Source organism: Aptenodytes patagonicus, chromosome 2 (genome assembly GCF_965638725.1).
Source record: "Aptenodytes patagonicus chromosome 2, bAptPat1.pri.cur, whole genome shotgun sequence".
NCBI lineage: Eukaryota > Metazoa > Chordata > Aves > Sphenisciformes > Spheniscidae > Aptenodytes > Aptenodytes patagonicus.
The window spans coordinates 112,121,945-112,143,063 of NC_134950.1; the positions used below are offsets into that span (position 1 = coordinate 112,121,945).

The window sequence follows — 21,119 nt, forward strand, 5'->3', positions numbered from 1 at the left end:
GCATTTGAATTGCAGCTATGCTCACCAAAATGATTGTTTGAAATACTCTAAACTTACATGAGAAAGAGAGAACTGCTTATGTGTGATCATAACTGTAAACCTGTTGGCTTTGCTAACTAAAATATCCATACTGGTAGTTTGAGTCTGTAGAGGTGGTGACACTGTGAGGAGGTGAGGATGGTAAGACAAGGATTAAAGTGAGCTGCAGAAGCCTTACCCAGCAGTGATGCTCCAGCCCACTGAAGACAGGGCCACTGCTACACACTTTTCCACCAGTTCCTTCAGAGCTCTTGAGGCCAACCTTTCACCTTTGCGATTAGCACTAACCTTAAAAAACTTTCTATTAAACTTTGCAGTATGTTTGTTGTCTAAACCACAAGTTCCAGAAAATGAAATAGGTTCATACATTGTACAGCTAAATTGTGTAGAAATAGGAGAATGCTCCCTTGAGTTAATCTGATGAAAGTGAGGGTGCTTTTTGGTAAAGGTTACCAAGCATCAGATAGAGCCTGACTCTCATTCTGTATGCGCATTTATCTTCTGCTATCTCTCTAATTAATGCTTCTGTGCTGTGCTGGGCAAGAGGTGCAGGTACCTTTTGAAATGCTAATGCTCCAGTGGAATATCCTGGTTCTCTGTCAGCTCCGGAGAAGCTGCAGCAGAGGTCAGCAGCGAAAGGTTTAATAAAACTTCTGCCTCCCACTAACTTACCAAATTTCAGCCATACAGAGACAACAGGCTTCAAACAGCTGTCTGCCATTACGTGTCTTTTCTCCGTTCCTTGCTGTGGGGGCTCACATTCCCTAAAAAGGTGAAGCGGTATGTTTTGTTCCTCTGTGTAGCCCAAGTGTTTTCAGGATCCTCAGTGCATTTTTTTCTCTGCAAAATGTTATGTAGCTTATCAGTGTAAGGGCTGAAAACCTGAAGAAATTTTATTACTATATTTAAGGTACTCAAACACACCTTCACCAAAATAAAAAAAGGGTCAGAAGTTTGCTCAGTGGCTGCTCTACAGGCAATCGGATCCCAGGATAAGAAGATATTTTCATTAACCATACGGGAGTCGACTTTGCCTTTCAGTAGTTGTGTTGTCATCAGATGTTCTGGTTTCCTGCTTAAGACTTCATGTGTTCTCAGTAGGTGTTTTTAAATAGATTTTTATGTGGCAATTCACCTTTTATGGCTGGTCTTCCTCAAATGGATAAGTGTCAAGATGCCTCTTTTCAGGCCATGAAACAGAAAATTAATCCATAAAATGATTTGTATGTGGAAATCAGAAAAGAAAATGCAGGCCCAAACAGGAGAAGCATAATTAAGACTTGAAAACCTGTAGATTTCTCCTTGCCTACTTGGAACAGGTTGCTCGATTAAATCTCTTCTCATTGCACTCGTGAGTCAGTGTGTAGAAAGGGCTCTAAAGGATTTCTGCTGCAAGCTACTTACTGCAGTTTCAAGCCCTGAAGAAACAAAGGGCTTCTTCAGACTCAACCTCTCCTGCATAGGTCATCTTCCCTGTTTTTGGAAGTACGTAAACAGATGCTCAGAGCAGGTACATAAGGTACTCAGGCGGGAGTAAGTAAATTGTGGAAGCAAAGAAATCCCAGGGAAGGTCTTTCACATATAACTGCTTCCTGTTTGATTGTGCTTGACTTTTAAGCATTCTTACTGGTGTGTAAGTTCACAGAAAGGATATGTAGAGTTAAAATACTAGTCATCAAAGCTGACTTTTAAAATTGTATAATGAGATTTCAAGCTACACAGTAGGGGTTGTTAGTAACTGTCTAATTAGGAGAAAAAAATATAATATGTGTATTCCTAGCTCTTCTGGGAAAGAAGAGCTGTTGTTTATCTTGTCTTGGAAAAGTTTGTTCTCGCATTGGAGCAGCAAAATCCAACTTTGGTGGCACTCCATGAAGAAGCCCTGAGCTGGCTCTGTCTTCCAGTGCTGCCTTTTTGAGACTAGATCTCAGTTTGTGTAGTTTTGTGACTCCTTCAATCTAAATTTACCAGGTTTTAGATCCCATCCCATCCCTTTTGGTTCCTCACATGCTGCCTAAAATGTTAATAGTGAACAGTGTACCTTTCTCTAACGTAGTGGCTGGTTTTCCTCAATTTTTAGGGCAAATTCTGCCATGCTTTGACATGAAAGGAGGGGAAAATGGGTTTGGGTGTCTTGTCAGCCTCTATCTTCTGTTAGTCAGATACCCTCACCTGTCGGAGGGAGTCCTGGTTACATTGCTCATCTTCTCTTCCCGTTTCTCTGGCCTGGTGTCCTAGAAGACTAGAGGTTGGCATTTCTGGATGAGTAGTTACGCTCCCCTAGCTTTTGTCCTGCGCGTGGTGGGTTTTTCCTGGAGTACCTGTACTTACCTGAACACAGGAGGGTGTTCAGCGCCATGGAAAACAAGCGAGCAGTTCTTAAATCTTGGAGCATCGTTTTATTTTGTGCCGTATTGATTGTAACTGAAGAACAGTTTCAAATATTGGCAATTAAAAAGAAAAATGCAACAGTTGCAGCTATCATTAACACTGTCACTGAGGGGTAAGCTTTCGAGGCAGGGCGTTAGCTGCGTGATTTTTGTTAACGATAATGGGAGCTAGTTGGCTGTCCCCAGCAGATGTCCCCCTGATGTGTGCTTTGCATAGCAGTTTGAGCTGAGGGTAATATGTTCTACAATTTATTTCAGATACTTTTTTTATTATTTGCAAGGTGACACTGCATACCAGGCAAGCATAAATGAATGCATTATTGCCCTCATATCTTCACACACTTTTATCTTTTTCTTTAAATCATAACGTTTGCAAATAAAATAATACTTTTATGCTCTTTAACACTGAGCTCTTTAAAGAGAGGAGAAAAAGGAGAAAAGAAGCTGTTCTCCAAGGTTGCCAAATATCACCAAGTACTTTTCACCACAGAGCTACCTGACTGTAATCCACAGATTTGGTAACAGTCTGTGCAAAGAATTCTGGCAGGGTCACACAAAACTGCTATCTGTGTATGGCCTGATGTATGGATATACTTGCTTTCTTGCTTTCTTTGTTAAATTGGGGTCTGCAGTACTGTTGTTGTGTCCCGTCCCCTCCCCCATTTTTTTTTTTCTCCAGATCTTGTTAAATCTCGTCTGGACTTATTGTAATGTACAAAATGTTGTTTGGGAATTATGTTCTGTGTAAACAATTGCATAATGAACATTAGGGTTTATTAAGGTCTTGGAAGACAGGATGGGCACCTGGGGTTGGTTGGTTTGTTTGTTTGTTTGCTTCTGAATTCATACAGCAACTAGCACAACATCATTATCAGTGCCACCCTAATACAAATATCATATAGTGATAAGGGAGGCTTTGTGGATTGAAATAACAGTGATGTGAACCATGGAGTCAGAAAAAGTAAGCTAGCTGACTTCAAGAGACTCTTGATTGGGAAGTAGAGGGTGGAGGAGGCAAGGACTGTGCTTTAGCTGTTTTTTAAAGGCCTGATGATAATAATAAGTTATGGAAGCCTTAGTGTGATCTGTTCAAGGTGAACCAAAACAAAATGCTTTTTTATGGTCAGTTTGAAGTTCATTAATTGTATTGGTATTTAGCGTTTGGCTTCTGAGCTTCAGGTGTGACCCTTGTGGTAACCTTGCAGGTAATACTGGGAAGGTTTTTATAGATTGAATAGACATTAACTCTGAATATATCTCACAATCTGACATTTCTCCTTTCCCCAGGAACTCACCTCTGTACAGCTAGATGGGGCATCTGAGTATGCTGCTTTGAGACAAAATATAAATGGTGTCTATTTGTGCCGTACCTGTCTCTGGGAGTTAAAAAGACACTTTGTTCTTCACAGCAGTTAACAGTATACTTTTGACAGACTGAAACAGACTTAACACCTCTCTGATGAGAACAGCCCTCAGTCACCCTTCTAGTCAAGACCAACAGTCAGGAGGGCAAGCTGACAGTGCATCTTAACAATTAACAAATGTAGATTTGTGGGCATTAGTTTTTGTTTGTTGGGTTTTTTTGTTAAACTATGATTTTAATATTTATCCTGAAGTAATGCTAGAGTGCTTTATCTTCTGTATTCCCAACTATGAGATGCTTATGAAAGTCAAAGCTGACTTTAGTGACTTTGCTTCATGTTAAGTCTGCAGCATTTTATCTTCACTGTATCTTTTCTACTGGGAAGTAGCTTCTGTGTGTCTGTTACTCTGGGGTAAAAGGCACCAGTTTTGAAATTTATTTTTAGTAGTGGGAAAAAAAAGCATAGGGAACCCACTCTGTGCCCTAGAATGATACAGCTGGGACATGTACGGCTTGTCTGCGTGGTATAGTTTTCTGTGCTGTAACTGAAGGAAGCAAAGGGTACCGCAGATACTGCCTTTAAATGTTCATGTCTCTGATGTTAACATTTGTTTAAAAAAGGTTAATTGCCGACAATTACGTGCTAAAGGAGCTACATCAGAAGAAAAGTCAATAGTACTAGGAAACTGTAACTTTGAATTAATGATAGAAGTGAACAGTTATGCCAGAGCAATTTATTTAAGGAGGCAGCACAGTTTTTATTATAAACTGCTAAAGTGTGATGTGTTGGCTTTTTTTTTTCTTTTTCATAACTGTATAAAAAGGCATATTTAGCACTCCACACTGGATTCTTCAAGTGAGTGGATAAAGAACCAAGTATTCTGATGTTTTAAATTTAACATGCTGTTCATTAGTGTTGCATATTTAAAAATAAAACTGCTTCTTGAATTAGGCTGTGTCCACTAGATGGGTTTCTTGAAGGCAAAAGGCACAGTTGTGCTTACTTAGCATGAGAACCTCAGAGTTTAAATAGCTTCTATTCATTTTGTAATCCGCATCTATGGTAAGAGTCAATTACTGTTTTATGGTACTGGTGACTAAAATTTCATTAGTGTATCTTGAAACTATGGCAAACTTGCTGGAATCTTTTTTTTTTCCTGCTTTCCAGCCCAGCATCCTGGAGTTCCTAAAACTGTTTAGTCAACATTCAGCCTTTATCCAATCTGGATGAAACCCCTAGCTGGGATCCATCTCAAAACTTCTGAGAAATAGTACTGTTTTTTCTTGGTAAGCTAACTAAACCTTTAAAGGTTTCATATTGAAACTCTGTTTTGTGGGTTTTTTTTAAAGTTATATACACGAAACATAAGTAGTCTGCTATGGAAGTGCCTTCAGGTCCTTATCTGAAAGCAGTCCTGGCCCTCCTGACTCCATACTCATTTTAGGTGGATGCCCTATGACTCTGAAATACCCTGATGAGAACAAAAAAAAAAAAAAACAACAAAAAAGAGCAACAGCCTAAAGCCAAACAAACAAAAAAACCCCTCAACCCCCAAAAAAGGAAAGAGAATGAGAAAAGAAAGAAAAACTCTGGCTGGCCCAAAGCCTCTGAGGATTTTTTGTTGCTCAGTGCCTGGTGGTATGCTGCTTGACAGCTCTAGAAAAGACTTAGTAGACTAGGCTGATCTCACATGGATTTTGTACTTTCGGTGCCATTAGGTTTATGGAGTTGGCTCACTCTTGGTAAATGTCAGTGTAAAGCAGCAGAGAATCAAGCCAGCTGAGCTGGTCATGACCTTATATGCATGGTGATAATTAATAGCTGGTAAAACATGGTTCTGAAATGCAGTATACTGCCTCATCTGGGCTGTTTAGAAATTAAAATTTTAAATTGCGCTTTGAAAAGGAATCAAAAACATCTTTTGCCATCATGGGCAAAAAGATAACCTCCTTCATTAAAGGATATGTGCCATATATGTCACTGAAATATATGGCATCTTCAATGCAGTTATGCTACAGAGTAAGAATTATTCATGAATTTGAGGTCAGAGGGTAGGAAAGCATGACTAATATAATACTTGATTTTAATCTGTACTTTAAATAAGGGTGGCTGTTTTAAATTTTATGGAAGGGCCTTTCTTGTTACTTTTTTCTGACATAATTTCTTACGCTTACATAGTAGTAAGCTTGATATGTGATTCTCCAGAGCCTGTTCTCCTGGACTAGTCTGTACTCTGGCATAAACACAAAACTATACCAAAGCAAACAAGTGAAAAACAATTATTACAAAATATTAAGTTACTTTAGTATGAGGTTTTTTCCCATATGTATCTCTCAACTATTTCCCCTTTTTCTATATCAGCTAATGCTAGTCTTCTCTGAGGTTAGTCAGTCTAGGACAACTTTTCACACAATGACTCTTCTTCACTTGTGTTAACTGGAGAAGAGCTTTGACTCAGTCCTGCTCACCTGAATCAGGCAATTTGTTCCACAGAACTCAAAAGGACCAAGTCAAATGCAGCTTTTGACTCTTGACTGAATGTTGGCTTGCTTTTGTTGGTTTGCATAGTCAATGAGCTATGAAGAGCAGCCATCCTCTGAAGACAAAGCTGAAACATTTTATGATGTTTGTGAGGCAGACAGTGCAAGTTGGGATATACCCATGATGGATATTTTTTAAATTCATCAGGAGTGACTTTCTGCATTTTCCTTGTTTCTGGTGTTTCTAAAAGGGAAGGAGAAGAGAAGAAGAAAGAATTCTTCTCTTCATGTTCATTCATGTGAGGCTTAGACTTCCTGAAATTTTGAAGTTCCCAGGCATGATTCCTTATTCTCTATTAGTCACTTCTGGCTTTGTGGTGGCTACAAGTGAACTATTTAGAGAGGATGTTTTGAAAATGGACATAGCACTTCCTGGTAGAGGAGGTGCGTTCAGGCAGTGTAGCCAGGAGCCCTGGCAGAGCGCATGGGAGGTGCAACCGGGAATCTTGTTTCTTTTGCTTGTAAAAAATTCAGATAGAACTTCAGCTAGCTTTTGTCATGGAAATGGTTTTAGTTCGGATGAGAACAAAAGCTGTGCAGGAGCATTTGATTCCAAGAAGATACTTCTTGGCTAATTCTGCTCCCAGTTATGCCTCTTGAAGCACTCAGGAGACATGGTTGATTATTTAAAAGCACTGCAGTCTGTAGTTACTAAACTAAAAAAAATGACAAAGACACTTTCAGATTTGTGTACCGCATTTCAGTAAGATAAACAACCTTAAGACATCAGCTTTTTCATTAGAGTGGATGTGTGTGTCACACCAAGTTGGCTTTTGGTGACAACTGACTGTTGTTTTTCCTGCCCAAGCTGCTGGGACGCTTCCAGGGCTTGCATTCGGGGCCACCACGAATGTGGTGTAAGCCTAGAGTGCATGTACTTTTAATGGCTTTGTTTCAATCAGGAAGAAATGAAAGGAAAATAACAAATTGAAAGAGAATACCTGTAGTTTTTTAGGCTTGTTGTATTCAGTAAATATTTCATTGGGAAACTTGTGGAAAGGTAAAAGGCAGCAATTTAAAATTTAACTTTTGAAAACATGGTATTTTTTGTACATTGGAAAGGTCAGTCTCACAATGAAGGAGCAAATCTAATTTTCTGTTTAGTTTTTGCTGGTTTTGAACTATACTGACTTGGGCATATAAAACAGAGCACTGAAGCATTTGCATTTCTTCTAGTTGGTTTCTGTGTCCTCGATAAAATCCTATGCAGAAGGGACTGCCCTTCCCCCTGCTGCACGTGTGGGAGCATCACTTTTGGAGAGATCATTTTTAGAACATATCCTTTTATAACAGCCTTAGTAATAGCAGAGAGCAGTGAATTTGAAATGCCATAGTTGCATGTGAACTAGCTCACAACAATTGTACTTACCAGCTTCTGCTGAAGCAGCTTTCGGTTTTCAAAGAAAATAGTGGCCAGTGACCACGAGTCTCTTTTGAAATTTTTGAACAGAGCCAGAACATGAGATTTTTGTAAGTTTTACTGATGTGGAGAGTTTGTAGACCCTGCAGCATTCTTCTAAAATCATGTGGGAAAAAAGTATGTCCTAATATGCTTTGCCCAATTCCTTGTAACTCAGCTTGAGCTGTAAACTAATTTGCTGAAGAACTCTCATACCCCTCGTAAAGTATAGTAAACTTGGAGAAGAGGACCTATGTATTTAATTTGTTAGAAAACACTGAAATCACAGCTTTAATTTCAAAACTCAGTTTAACCTTATCTGTTGAAACAGTGACAACGCTTTCACCTGTCTTCTTAGCTGCTGCTTAAAACTCCAGGAATTATGCAAAATGGAAAGCTGTATTTCTGTGGGCTTTTTTCCTCAAAAAATATTCTTAAACCTTAAACTGTTCTTTCTGTAGCACAGTTGAAATTTCATTATGAATTTGATAAGAATTTATACAGTAAATATTTTGAAGCATTCGGCAATTAAAAAAACTACAAGAAGCAAGTTGAGATAAATATCACATTATTTTTATGTGTTTTGCACCAATACTACTGTACAAATGATGGTTAGGATTTGAAATCAAGTTCTTACACATTTTGTATATCCAAGATATGACTTCAAAATCACTGAGCATTTGGCTTCCATATTTTGGGGGGAGTATTTTTAATAATCAAGGGGAAGAGCAGAAATGAGATGACATCAGTAACAACTAAAATACAAATCTTTGGAACATTTGTGCCATACCACCTGTCCAAGAAGCATTGTCATCTTCTGACAAACGATATCCTCCGAGGCTTGATGTATAGCACTCAAATATGCTTTTTCAAATACTTTGCTGACTGAATGACACATTAGAAAGATATTTGAGAGTTGTCTTTCTAGAACCATGCAGATATGAGTCTTGCCTTACTGACCCAGGGAGATGTATAAGCATCTAAGCGATGTGTAGCTCCCTCAGCAAAGAAGGGACACTAGATTTACCAGTTTTACAGTTCGCCTGTTACCTTACTTTGTACTACCTCATATCAACTCTTGTTTTAACATGCTTTTAACTAACTCCTATTCCCTCGAGAGATTAATGCTTGTACCCCTTAGCGCTCTTGAGAAAAGAAATATTAAATGTGGTAAGATGGATTAATTTTTCATTTCACTGCTCATTGCTTTCCTTTCAGCTTCTTGCCTGATTACATCAGTGGTGATTTTGATTCCATTCAGCCTGAAGTCAAGGAGTACTACAAGGTCAAGGTAAATAAAATCTCTTTGATGAGTTTATGTGTGTTAGAGCATTGTAGGATCCAACCCATTAGTGCCCCCGTTGGTCATTAAGTGATTCTGGCTCCGTTGGTTTCTTTGAGGCTTCGGTTGTGAAGCACCTTACAGGCTTAGATGTTGTGCTCTGCCTGGCATGGTACTAATGCTTGAAGTAAACACGGGAGGTGCGGTCCTCCCAGAGTCCTGTGTAGGGTGCAGTTTCATAGCACAAGCTCAAGAACTGGATCGTACATTGCTGGAGGTTATAGCAACTAGAAACTAGGATAAAACTTCCTGAAAACTCTCCGACTTCTTTTGCTCAGTGAGCTACAGAGCAATAAAGATTAACCTCCCATGATTCCCACATGGCTGGCACCCACAGACTTTCTGGAGAGAGTTTCTCTCTGTGATTTTTGCATGATATGACTTTACCTTTTAGCGGGAAGCTGCAGATGGAGACATCTGTCTCTTTCATCACCCACTGAAGCATTGAATTATGCTCCGACTACTTCTGTGCTTCACTAGTGGAGTGCCCTCCTTAATGAGTTTTTGGACAAATTCCTGCATACATTAATTTATTCCCAGTGTAGCCACCGCATTTCCAGTGAGCAACGTAAATGTAAACTCACATTTCTTAGGCCTTAGGGCTCAAAGTTCTGCCTTTAGCTGACTATTTGGCATTTAACGCTTTGCCGGCCTGCCTGTATAGGCTTTTGTGCTTTACCCTCACGTCTTGGACAGCAGGTTTCTGCAAATTCAAGAGTTCGCCTCAGTGCACCAGCTTGCATTTACAGCAGGCTGTACTTGCAAGAGCAGTAAGTGTTTGATCCTTGTGAGCTAGTGGACTTAGAGGTCTGTGATGTGTCTGCTGCTAATTCAATGTGTGAGGCCGAAATTTGCCTAAAATCTTCCCTGATGGACTCGGGATCAAATGATTGGAAAAAAAGGTTTCAAACTGTGAGGGGAGGGCTGGAGGAGTGTATAGGACTGGGTTATAGTCCCTCTCTGAGCACTGTGTGCTTTTTTTCATGTTCTACCTCATTGATTGGAAGGGAGAAGTGTGTGATGGCTGTCCATCTTGGGAGAACAGCTCAAGAAAAATGCTCGGGAATCTTTAGGTTACAGCTTGGGAAGTGAAAATGAAATAAAAAGCTTTGGATTAATGCTATTCATTACAGACTGGAAATTCGTGGTCTGTGAGTAAATGGGGAAATCGCAAAACGCACTGCTCTGTTTGGCATGGACATGGGTATTAATAAACTGCACGTTGGTTGGTAGGTGAGACTTACCAAAGAATGTGGGTTAAGGATTTTTCAACAGAGAGGAGATGGAGGAGGTAGGAGGGGGAAGAATACAGTAGGATATGGAAAGCTAACTGGTATTACACTTTTTCACGGGGATTGCTTTTCTGGCCGTATCATGCCTTTTGTCAGCTCCATTATAGCTGACTGTTGATGTGCCGTTTACATCTTCTCTATGAATGTATAGTGAACCATTCTGCTTCATACAGAGTTTATACACCCATGCAAGTGCTCGGCTGTGACAGGGTGTAAAGGAAGCAGTATTTCATCAGGATTGTAAAGGTGTAATGAAGAGCATAATCTAGCCTGCAAAATCCTTGCCTGGGGTCCTCATACACGGCTGAGGAAAAAGCAGTTTGACTTTAGGATTTTAAGTTTGGGTGTACATGATAGGAAAAATAATTTTTTGCGTTTTTAAATTAAACTTCTGTAGTCAAAAAATTAGAATGGTAAATACTGGGTGGGTGTCTAAGGAGATCTTAACCAAAAAATATAATAAAACACAGAATTTGGAAAGAGGCATGTGCTTCTTTTCTTGTAAAGTACCTTGTCCAGTAAAGCACCCTCTGTAGTCCAGGCAATTTCCAAAGTCACGGTCATTTGGAAATGTTGTATGTGATGATGATAGGTTCAGGGCTGCCTAAAACAGGCTGCAGGAGAACTTCAGGTGAGTAGATTGGTGTAGTGCCACTGACTTGAGGGAAGTACAGTGTCACATTGTGAGTTAGGGTTGCTTCCCATGCTGTCCTTCCTCCCTCACTGAAGCACTCCCTCACCCGCATGCAGATTTCACCCAGAGGCGGGGTAAGCTGTTATCATTAGATAGCATTAGTATATTGTTTGAGGCATTCTCTTTTATCAATTGTCGATGAATGGAAAAATGGAAGAATTGTTGTAGTGAAGCTTAGACTGATGTGGTGTTGCTGTTTTCAGTGTGCAAGTGGATGAGAATCCACCGAAGTTCCACCTGCTAACTATCTGATCAGTATTTCCCTGTACAAAGAAAAAGCCCTTTCCCATGCTAGCTTTTGATATTCATGGTCAATTACTTTGACATTGGCATGCTCCTACAGCCTTCCCCTTCCCCAGTCTCGCTTCCAAATACTCGCTCTTGCTCAAATTGAAAGCCTGAACCATTCTTATCACATTACCTGAAAGCACATACATTTGTCATGCTATAATCACTCCAGTTTCATCTGCCCAGGTTCATACCAACAATTTCATTAATTAGCTGGACTTCTCTGAAGTTGAGCATGTTACCTTCAGACAACTAAATATTTATTTTTCCTTTGAAATGTGTCTCTAGGTAAACTTTTTCAGGGCATTAGGTCTTCATCACAAAATAACAAGAATATTCTATCGTCATTCCTAATGCTTCTGCTCCCACTTACTGCCAAGCTACCCTTCCTGTTCCAGCAGGCAGTGGACTGTCCTGCCTGAATTTTCCTGGTCACATGCACCTGTCTTGAGCTGCTGCCAGGCCAGGGTTAGTAATGACTTACACGGTAGCTATAGCTTTAGATTCATCAAAACTCACACTTTCTATGTAGAGTATTTTATACTGTAACGTAGATTTTCATGTCTTGCTGCCCCTGCTTTTTTCCATATATACCTAATGTAACTTATTCCCAAACATTGCACAAAGGAAAGGTGAGACTTTATGAAGGCACTTACCTGGGGTGAGTCAAGAGCTCTGCTGTCTGGCTGTAACATTACTGTGACCTGCAAGAAAGTGCCCCCCCATTTCCATTCCTTTGTACATGTGTAACCAAGTAATTCATTATGGCCAGCAGAAAGGAGGAGCTATCCCATGCATGAAGTGAATATAAAGGAAAGTGAAGCAAGGAGCAAGTGCTGAGAGTTATTCATCCTCTGCACTCCCATCTGCCCTTAAGTACAGGGAAAAGTCATGCCAACTTTTCTATCCCTTAAGTCCGACTTGATTGCTGTAGAGTCATCTTCCAGTTGAAGGGCAAGTGGTGCTGAAGGAGCTGGAGGTTCCTTCAGTATTTCAATTGCAATGATTTAATTTATACCAGGAATTGAAGTGATTTTTTCTTTTTCTTTGAGTTTATGAAGCTGAAGGTAAGTTTCCCTGTGGTTTTTATAAACGTGCTTTATAGTTCTGTTAAGTATTACATTTACAACAGAGTGCCGGAGTGACCTTTTTTTTTAAAGCTACCCATATTGAGAGAAATTAATTCATCATGACTTCTTTTATCTATCTGAAGGTAGCATGCCACTGGTTAAAAGGAGTTACTTTTTCATAGTAAAGCTTATGGATGTTAATTATTGAGTTATAAAACATACTCATTTACAAGTGTTCGTGTCAAAGACAGCCTAGTGTAGTGCTCAGTAAGAAGGAGGAGTATTAAATTCGGTGTGTGAAACTAATTATGGTTCTCTAAAGCGTTGTCTGTAAGCAGTTGCGTCATCATCACGAAACAATGACAGGCCTGACTCCTCCATCACACCAGCTTCATGCCAGGATGCTGCTACAATACTCGGAAGGTTTTCTACTTCATTTAAATGACGAAAGCAAGAGCAGATATATGCTATTAGGGGAAACAGGGCATACAGATTCCCGAAGCTGAAGGGTGTTACTGGAAGGGATATCTTTAAGCCAATTCCTCTGATGTTTTTAGTTGAGCGAGGATTACATGACAAGTGTTTCCATTTTCCCTTAAGGAGGATTATCGCCACTGTGTTGGGGAACCTCATTTAAATAAAGTTCATAAATGTGAAGCAAATAAATCCATTTTATCTCTGTTAGGTGTGGCATGCCATAGTTAGTGAAGAGATCTAAAGGCAAAAGTGCTGGTTTTTTTCAGTTGTGTTGGAAGGTAATCGTGTAATAGACTTATGAGTGGGATGTGTAAGTGATGGGTTTAGGCGTGTTATGCTTTTGGGAGAGAATAAGTAAGCATGCATCATAGGTTATTCAGCTTTACTTTTTTTCTGCAGTCTTGCTTTTGCTTCAGTGGCTTGTCAAGTAGGTACTTGTAGTCTTTTATTCTTTATATTAAAAAATTACTGATGATTTCCCCCATTTCTTAGAGAGTTAATGTTAAAACTGGACAAAACTGCACCACAACTGGAAATGGAATATCATGTTTAAATTTTCCTTTTTAAATCATATTGCACTATAAATGGAGGATAAAGAATAACAATTCAACATTCTTTATTCTGTATATTTTCTGTCATTGTTAAAGCAGATATTGAGAAGAGGTTTTGTACTTTCACGATAAATATGCATGTTCATATGATCCCATGATAGATGCACTGGCAGTCTTTCTCTGTATAGTCTGAAGTGCATCGGAAAAGACACTGCACAAAGCAGGGAGGACTTGTGGTGGTATTTCTGTCATTGCAGTTTCTTCTGTTTCTTGCTTTAGCTGAATGTTTCTATTATTGAAACCTTTTAAACATTACTTTGATGTTACAGCAGCCATTTGTATTGTTATGCCTCAAACAAGGCTCAGTTTCTGAAGTTTTGAGACCAAAGACATTATCTAAAATTATACCAAATCTGTACTTACGCCTAGAAGCAGAAGGTTGAATCCATTGCTCTTTGAAATCCAGATTATGCTATTTATTAAAAATCCGGTTTGGCTTTTCCACTAAGCAAACTTCATGTGCTTTAAAAGGCTTCTGTAGACTTAGTAGGCTCTGCTTCAGATCTGTAATTAAATGCTGTGAACTTACTTACAAGTCCACTGTTTTTCCTATTCTCTTTTCTTTTTAAGCCCCATAGAGCTGCTTATTTTTGCAGGCAGTTCTGCAGCTGTAGCACATTCCCTTTCCTTTTCCTATTACGGTTCCAGGGTTTAATGGTTATCAGGGCTGTAGAAATGCTTAATAGGTATGGTGTGAGTATTGTCTTTTTGTTCTGTGATGATGCACCTATAAATAGATTTACAAAATGTATTTGTAGCAGTGAAGTAGTGCTTGTACATCTCTCTAACTTCTAAACTTTCTTGCTAAACTGCATGTTTTAGTGTCATATTCCCTGCTTGCTTTCTGAGGCCAAAATTTTTAATAATTTTGGGAAATCACAATGTTAATTGATTTCCCTCAGTTATGTTGTTATAATTTAAATACGTTAAAAAAATTGAGGTTTTTCTGTGACTATTTTAATTTACCTTTTATCCCTAAATGTTAGTTTGTTTTTTTTTAAAAAAAACCTAATTTTTAATACAGGATGGGACTTTAAATATTAAGAAGTTTGACTCATTTAAAGCATTCTTGTTAGATTGAACGGTTTTCTAAGAGAACAGAGTTGATTTTAGGGCCCGATTCCTTTGTGAGAGGTTTTAAGGTTTCAGAAGGAGCTGTAAAAGTTGTGCGGGTGGATCTCAAACAGTTCAGTCTTGCTGTTGAACAGGCTGCTCCTATTTGACAAACACCACTTAAGCTTTCAAGCAATCCCTTGTTTTGTGTCCCGCACTGAAGACATCTCTGACAACTATAAAAAGTGCTGTGCCTACCTCAGTTCAGCTTCTGACGTGTTGAGGGTGCCCAGTGCCACCTGGGCTTATAACCCAAGTTGTAAGTTGTGATTTTTTTCTACTGATGTACATTCACTGAAAGAGCCTCAGCGTCTTAGTATAGACAGAGGTTCATCAAGTTAAAATGATTTATAGGGCTGGGATGGTCCTGTTATTAGTAGTTCAAACTGTATATGACTGTATATGCCATTTTAGGATTTTGGACTGGAAGCTTTCTGTATGTCTTAGTCCTGTAATTATTCAAGGAGAGCTTTCATAAAATGGTTCCATTCTTGAATAGCATGTCAGAGGTCTTGTCAAGATCGCGTTTCCAGGTGAGTTGTGTGGGTGATTTGGGCTATGTGGATTTCTTATTCATGCCAAATGAAAGCAATATCATAATGTTCCAGAAATGTCATAAATTTGTAAGAGATACTGTGCTCGGTGGCACTTTTGTAAAGGTGAACATGACAGACCGTCACACTAGGTCGGACCAGAGGTTCATTCAGCCAGTGTCTGGTCTCAGCTGGGCCGGTACAGAATATCTCTGAAAGCATATGCATGCACAGTGATGCTTCTTTGATACACTTTTTCATCTCCCAGTAATATAAGGCTTAAAGATTTCCTAAGTCAGAGGTGGTAGCTTTGTGTTTAATCGCTGCATAGTTTGATTTATTTTTTCCCAAAATTAGTCTACACACTTTTCTTCAAACTATGTAGATGAGACTGTGCAAGTAGCCACAAAAAACCTGTGGCAATGTGTTCCCCGGTTTTAGTGTTTACTGGGGAGAATATCTGTCTTTTGGATTTTATTTTGGTTTTGAGCTTGACTTTTGATAGTCACGTTTGAGTCTCTTGAATTTTTATATTGTGCTGAAGAGTGGATGAACTCCCATTCTGATTGTATTAGTATGATTGTGCCTAGCATTTCTGTAGGTACGTAGGGAGGTATGTGTGTGCACAGCTAAACCAATGGAATATTGCATATGCCGTCAAACTTACGGCCTAAAATTATGTACAGCCTGTACAGATGTTTTGTGTCCTGCTGAATTAATATATGTATAATGGCTGGGAAGTCCTGTTGAAAAGAGTCTTCCGTAAAGCGAAGGATTTCAGGACTCTGGGCTTGCGCAGGGCTGTTCTTATGTGCTGGTGAAAAACAAAACCAAGATAAATCTCTGTCCCATTCTTAATATCACTCGTTATGCTTTCACCAAGGTAGCAGTTTCCAGAAAACAATATATCTGCTTAAATGCAGATGAGACTTGTGAAAGAAACAAAACAAAACAAAAAACCAAACAACAAAGAAATTCAGTTATACAGCCCTGCATCTATTTAAGTAATGTGTGTTCTTTGTGTTATCTCCTGGAGTTGCACATCACTCCTTTCGATCCTGAAGAAACAGCTGAGTCCTGCTTGTGTTGTAAGACCAATATAATGTCATTGAGATTCAGCGAGTTTTGAGGTCATTGAGAGTCACTGTGTACATTTATTAGGGCCTGAGTCAGGCCCTAATTTATCTAGTAGGATAGAGAATGCAATTTGACCAAGTTCTCATTCCTTAAAAGAAGTGCTACTCTATTTTCCTTTGCAGTGTTTTTCTGCTTGTTATGTAGCTTTGGGAGACAGTATATAGAAATTAAGAGATCAAACTTTTATTTAGAGGTGGTTTGTCTTTCTTTTGCTTAGGGTTTGAAATGGCAGTTTGCAGGTTACGAGTTGTTTTCTTTCTTCTCACAAGTGCCTTAGCTGCAGCTCAGCTGCCTGACAGTAGAATATGCAAGAAAACAGTGCACCATATAACAAAAATGATGCTGGTTGTATTTTAGTCTTGCATCCAATTTCAGTTTAATATTGTGTTGCAGTATGAGATTTATTTCTTCCTTTCTTTGGTTATGGCCCGAGGAGGGGAAAGGGTAGAATCTATATTGCAATAGACGTTTGAGTTACTTCCAAGAGTTTTAAAAAATTTAATCTGGTGTTAATCTCTGAAAGCAGTCATTACTCTGGTCTGTCAGCCTGTGATGGAGAAAATATCAGAAAAAGTTTAAAAAATAGAAATGTATTGAATTAACTTCATTTCCAGTGCAAGGAACAAAAAAGGTGTTTTAAACAATGACAGCTTAATCTGTGGAGAAGGAAATTGAACAGAGTTATTTTGTGATTAAGCCTCTTCACACAAAAGAGACAGCTTTAATATGGTACTAGTGGCAGAAGACTCAGATGATAGGTCTTTTTAGATGTAAGTGGGATTTATACATCCATCTTTTCTTTTTAGAGAATTTAAGAGAAGATTGTTCCTGAAGCACAAGGCTCAGTGCCCATGCCTATGGACTGCTAATTAGAACAGTTTCCAATGAAGCTGCAGAACCCACAACCTCGCGGCTCATCAAATGTTGCTGCAAACTCCAAGTTCAGCCCAAATGCTCTGTGGGATTAGTAAGCTTGATTCTGTTGTGGGGGGAGCCCATTAGCTAGCTAAAGCACAACTCTGGTCAACAACAGGAATGCAAACCTGGTCATTAACCAAGAAAAAGATCCCCAAAATCCTGATGCTACAATTTTTTAAGTATTTTAAGAAGAATCTTGGTAGCCTCTGCGAATGATTCTATTGTGCATCTTGTCAAAGAGGAGGCAGCTCTCATTTCAGAAGCAGAGTGAGAAGATGCAGTCTGTTGCTCATTTCAGAGTAGGAAGGTTTGCTGGTGGGCTGGAGAGGAGGAGGAGGAATGCTCCTGACATGCTTTCAGGGTCCTGTAGCGATCATTTTGGCGAGTGTGTTCCCTCGCTTTAAAAAGAGTGTGTGGACTACTCAGGATCATTTTCCCTAACCTCCAAACTCCAGAGGCAGATTCACCAAGGCCACCATGAACTTTGCTTCTTCATCTTTGACACGACTGTGAACTTAAAAAGGCACGATAAATTGGGTTACATGATCCAGGGCTACCACGTCTTTACTTAACATAATGTTGCCCTCATGGTGCTTCGACTTCACTTACAGCAATACAATAACAAAACCTCAAGGATGATAATCCAGATTTGGTCTGTTTGCATTCATGCAGATAGATGAGTGCTCTACAACCCTCCAAATGGAAAAGAAAGAGAAAATGATGTGTGTTGTTCAGGTAGAAAAGTTAAATGCTTTTGTAGCTTGTCAGTAAAACAAAGGATGAGCTAAAGCTGCCAAATTTGAATTTGCCTTTATTAATTAACTTAACCATGGAAGTGTAAGGTTATTTGGAGTTTTGATATGAACCAAGACAGAGGTGGAGTCCAACAGGAAAATTCAAGTGCAGCTTCTGGAGCACAGTTATTTTTCCGTACTGAATTTTTATTTGGTCAAAAACATGCAAAATACAAGATTTGTTTTATAGCTGCACTCAGAAATAGTGCAAGATTATAAAAGTTGCATTCATATATACCAGGAGGAAATGTAACTTAAGGTACAATTTTTGAAAGAAGACCTTTAGTGGCAGAGAAATACCATTACTGGGGGGTGGAGGGGAATGAAAGAACTCAAGTTCTGGCAGCATTAACTTACAGCCAGGTGGGGAAAGCTCTGCAAATTGCAATATTTCTCTTACTTACCTTTCTGGTACCTTCTCCTTTTATTTTTCTGTCCTATATTTCTTGACTGTCATATTCTTTTGGGCTCTTGCTGTTTTCACTGTCATCAGTAAGCTCTGTTTTTCTGTTTCAATTCTGCTGTTTTCCTTGAGTGTGCTCAGTAGAGCCCAGCAAAGAGGGGTTGGATGAAGGTTTGATAAGCTGAGTGTGGAGGAGATCCAGTGAGTCTCAGGACCAGTGTGAGTTAGTTTGTGTTCTGGAGTGCTGTTGAATTCCTGCATTTGAGGAAGCTGTGATGGTCTTTGATCAAAAAAATAATAAAAGTTCCTTCAGTCAAACAGATTTGGAGGTATAATTAGAAATGGAAACAGTCCCCTATGTGATGAAATTAGTTAAGAGAGAAAAATGAAATTTCAGGGGAGAGGAAAATGAGGAATGGCAACTGAGAAAAAAAGCAGAGACTCTTTAAAAAGTTAGAAAAAGGTAAGTGTTTTGAGAGAGAAAAATAAAGGTAACATCAGAAGAGGGTGGGAAAGAGAACTGGACAGAAATAGAAAAATTTCCCTCACACATCAGCAAATTAGTTCTGCTGTCATTTTTTGGAGCCATGAAGAAGTAAGTGTGATAAGATAAGCACACATGAACGGAACCCATATTTTTCTAATCTAAAAGTAAGATTTTCAGTTTTTTAGGAATGAGTGTAGGGTTGTTGGGGGGGTTTTTACTGTTTTCAAATGGTTTTGTTTGAAGTTAAAATAGGAGGACCTATGTTTATTCTGTCCTTGACCAAGCTTTGATGGGAGTTTCATCAGGTAAAGAATAGAAAATCATACAAGGAGCTTAAAGCATAAATAACGGCAATGGAAGTTGGAATGCATTTACAGTAAATTTACAGGTGTTGAAACTATTTTGTCCAAATTCTGCAGCATCTGCTGCTGTAATATATAATGTGTCTAAGCAACTGTTAATCCAATTGAAACAACTAATTTAGTAAGTATTTACTTTGCACTTAATTGATGATAACCTTTCAAGTAAGGAATTGGCAATTTGCCATAAATTGCTAGTTAACATAACCAGATTTTCATTTAATTGATAAAAATGTAGCCTTCAAGAGGAGCCTTCTTTCGAGAGCTGAAAAGACCTTCCTCCTTTTAAGCTCAGCAGCGGGAGGACACCTTTAGAGAATTGAGTAGGGATTAAACATGGGATATAATTGGTTATTGTGACCCAGCTCCATTTTTTTCTGGCAGTTAAAAGCCAGAATCTTTTGACATATACAGGTACTGTTTGTAAAGCCTTCCATTTTTGTTCACCATCTACAGTTTCTGCATATAGTGAAGTATAGCCGTTATACTTTAGCGGCTTAGATACTTTATATTTTAATTATTGTTGAAATGGTGTTTGTAGGAAGAAGTAAACATTGGAGACCTGCCCTATGGAGGCAACAGACTAACAGTTGTGCTGGATATTACTGTCTTGGCTCAGACACCTGTACTTCTAGCACTGGGTTTGTACTAAGCAATTTGCTGTGGACAGAGGGAAAGAATAATGCCTTGTAATGGTCTTTGGTTCCCTTTCCCCACATTCACTGGCGACTTATTTGGATCCTAGCTCAAAAATACTTCTGAGAGGTAAAATGTCAGCCTTTACCTAGACAATTCGACAGGATAATAGTGCCCACGGGGAGGGGGTAGGAGGACTGTATCCGTTCTGTCTTCAAATCAAACATGGGTGTATTTCTTGGGACTTCAAGATACATTTCCTGATGGAAATTTTAACAGGGACAGTAGTGGAGATTTCTCTTCAGGCATCAGAACAAGCTCTGTATCCTGTATTTATCACAGGTTTTTGGAGCAAATAAATGTACTACTCATCAATACCTAACGTACCTGTGGAGGTGCACTTCTGATCTGGTATCGACAGTTGCTTACACAGCTGAATGTGTGGGAAGGTCTCTAGGGTGATTCAAAAAACTCTTTTCTTCAATAAGGTTATGTGCTCAATATCTTGACCTCATCCCAGACTGGAAGTGGGGCATGTGCTGGGTGGAAACTGGGAATATCACAGTTCAACTCCGATTTTATTCTCCCACTGATGGAATAAAGCAGGAGGGAGGGTGGAGGGGATCTGAAACTCCTTGAAGTGTTTTTCCACATTAAAAGCTCCATTACTGTTCCAAAAAGAGCTCTGCTCCCACCGGACCTTGAGCAACTGTAATTTGGTCTGAGGGGCAGGGCGTTGTAAGGGTTTTTTTGTCAACAACAACAGAATCAACTCACATATGCTCCAGTGGTTGTAGCTAAAATATGTCTGGCTTGCTCTTGGAGAGGGGAGGGTGAGAAGTTTTCAAACATTCTTTGTAATTTGTTGAATGTTTGGACAAGCCAACTCCTCCTGACTCCAAGCAGTTATAGATTCAAGTACGTATCCTGCCTTTAATTACTGAGTTTAGACTGCTCTACATGCTTCAGTACTTGTGCCACGCTCAGCATACTGCCCTGGTTGTGGTTTGCAGCCCCAGGCTGATGGGTAGCAAGCAGCTGCCACAGAGCCGTTCCCACGGTCTGGGAAGAGTTAGAAACAGTCCAGCCAAGGGCGGCAGCCCTCCCCTTCAGTTTTACCATTTCTATGGATTTTCCTGTGGTCTGAATGGATGTGCCCTCAGCAATGCAAATAGCTCGCTGTGGTGAGACTCAGTTTTCCTCCTTTGCTCCCCTTCTGTCGAAGAGCATCCT

The 21,119-nt window shown here is 39.4% G+C and overlaps 1 protein-coding gene across 5 annotated transcripts in view; it reads left to right on the top strand.

The window, feature by feature from the left end:
* The window catches only part of TPK1 (thiamin pyrophosphokinase 1), a 318,844-nt gene that overhangs the window by 140,752 nt on the left and 156,973 nt on the right, over positions 1 to 21,119 (top strand). For all 5 annotated transcript variants that reach the window (XM_076330745.1, XM_076330747.1, XM_076330750.1 and 2 more), the window contains one exon: positions 8,951 to 9,023. In XM_076330745.1, the coding sequence (XP_076186860.1) occupies positions 8,951 to 9,023 (73 nt within the window). The remainder of the gene's footprint in view (positions 1 to 8,950; positions 9,024 to 21,119) is intronic.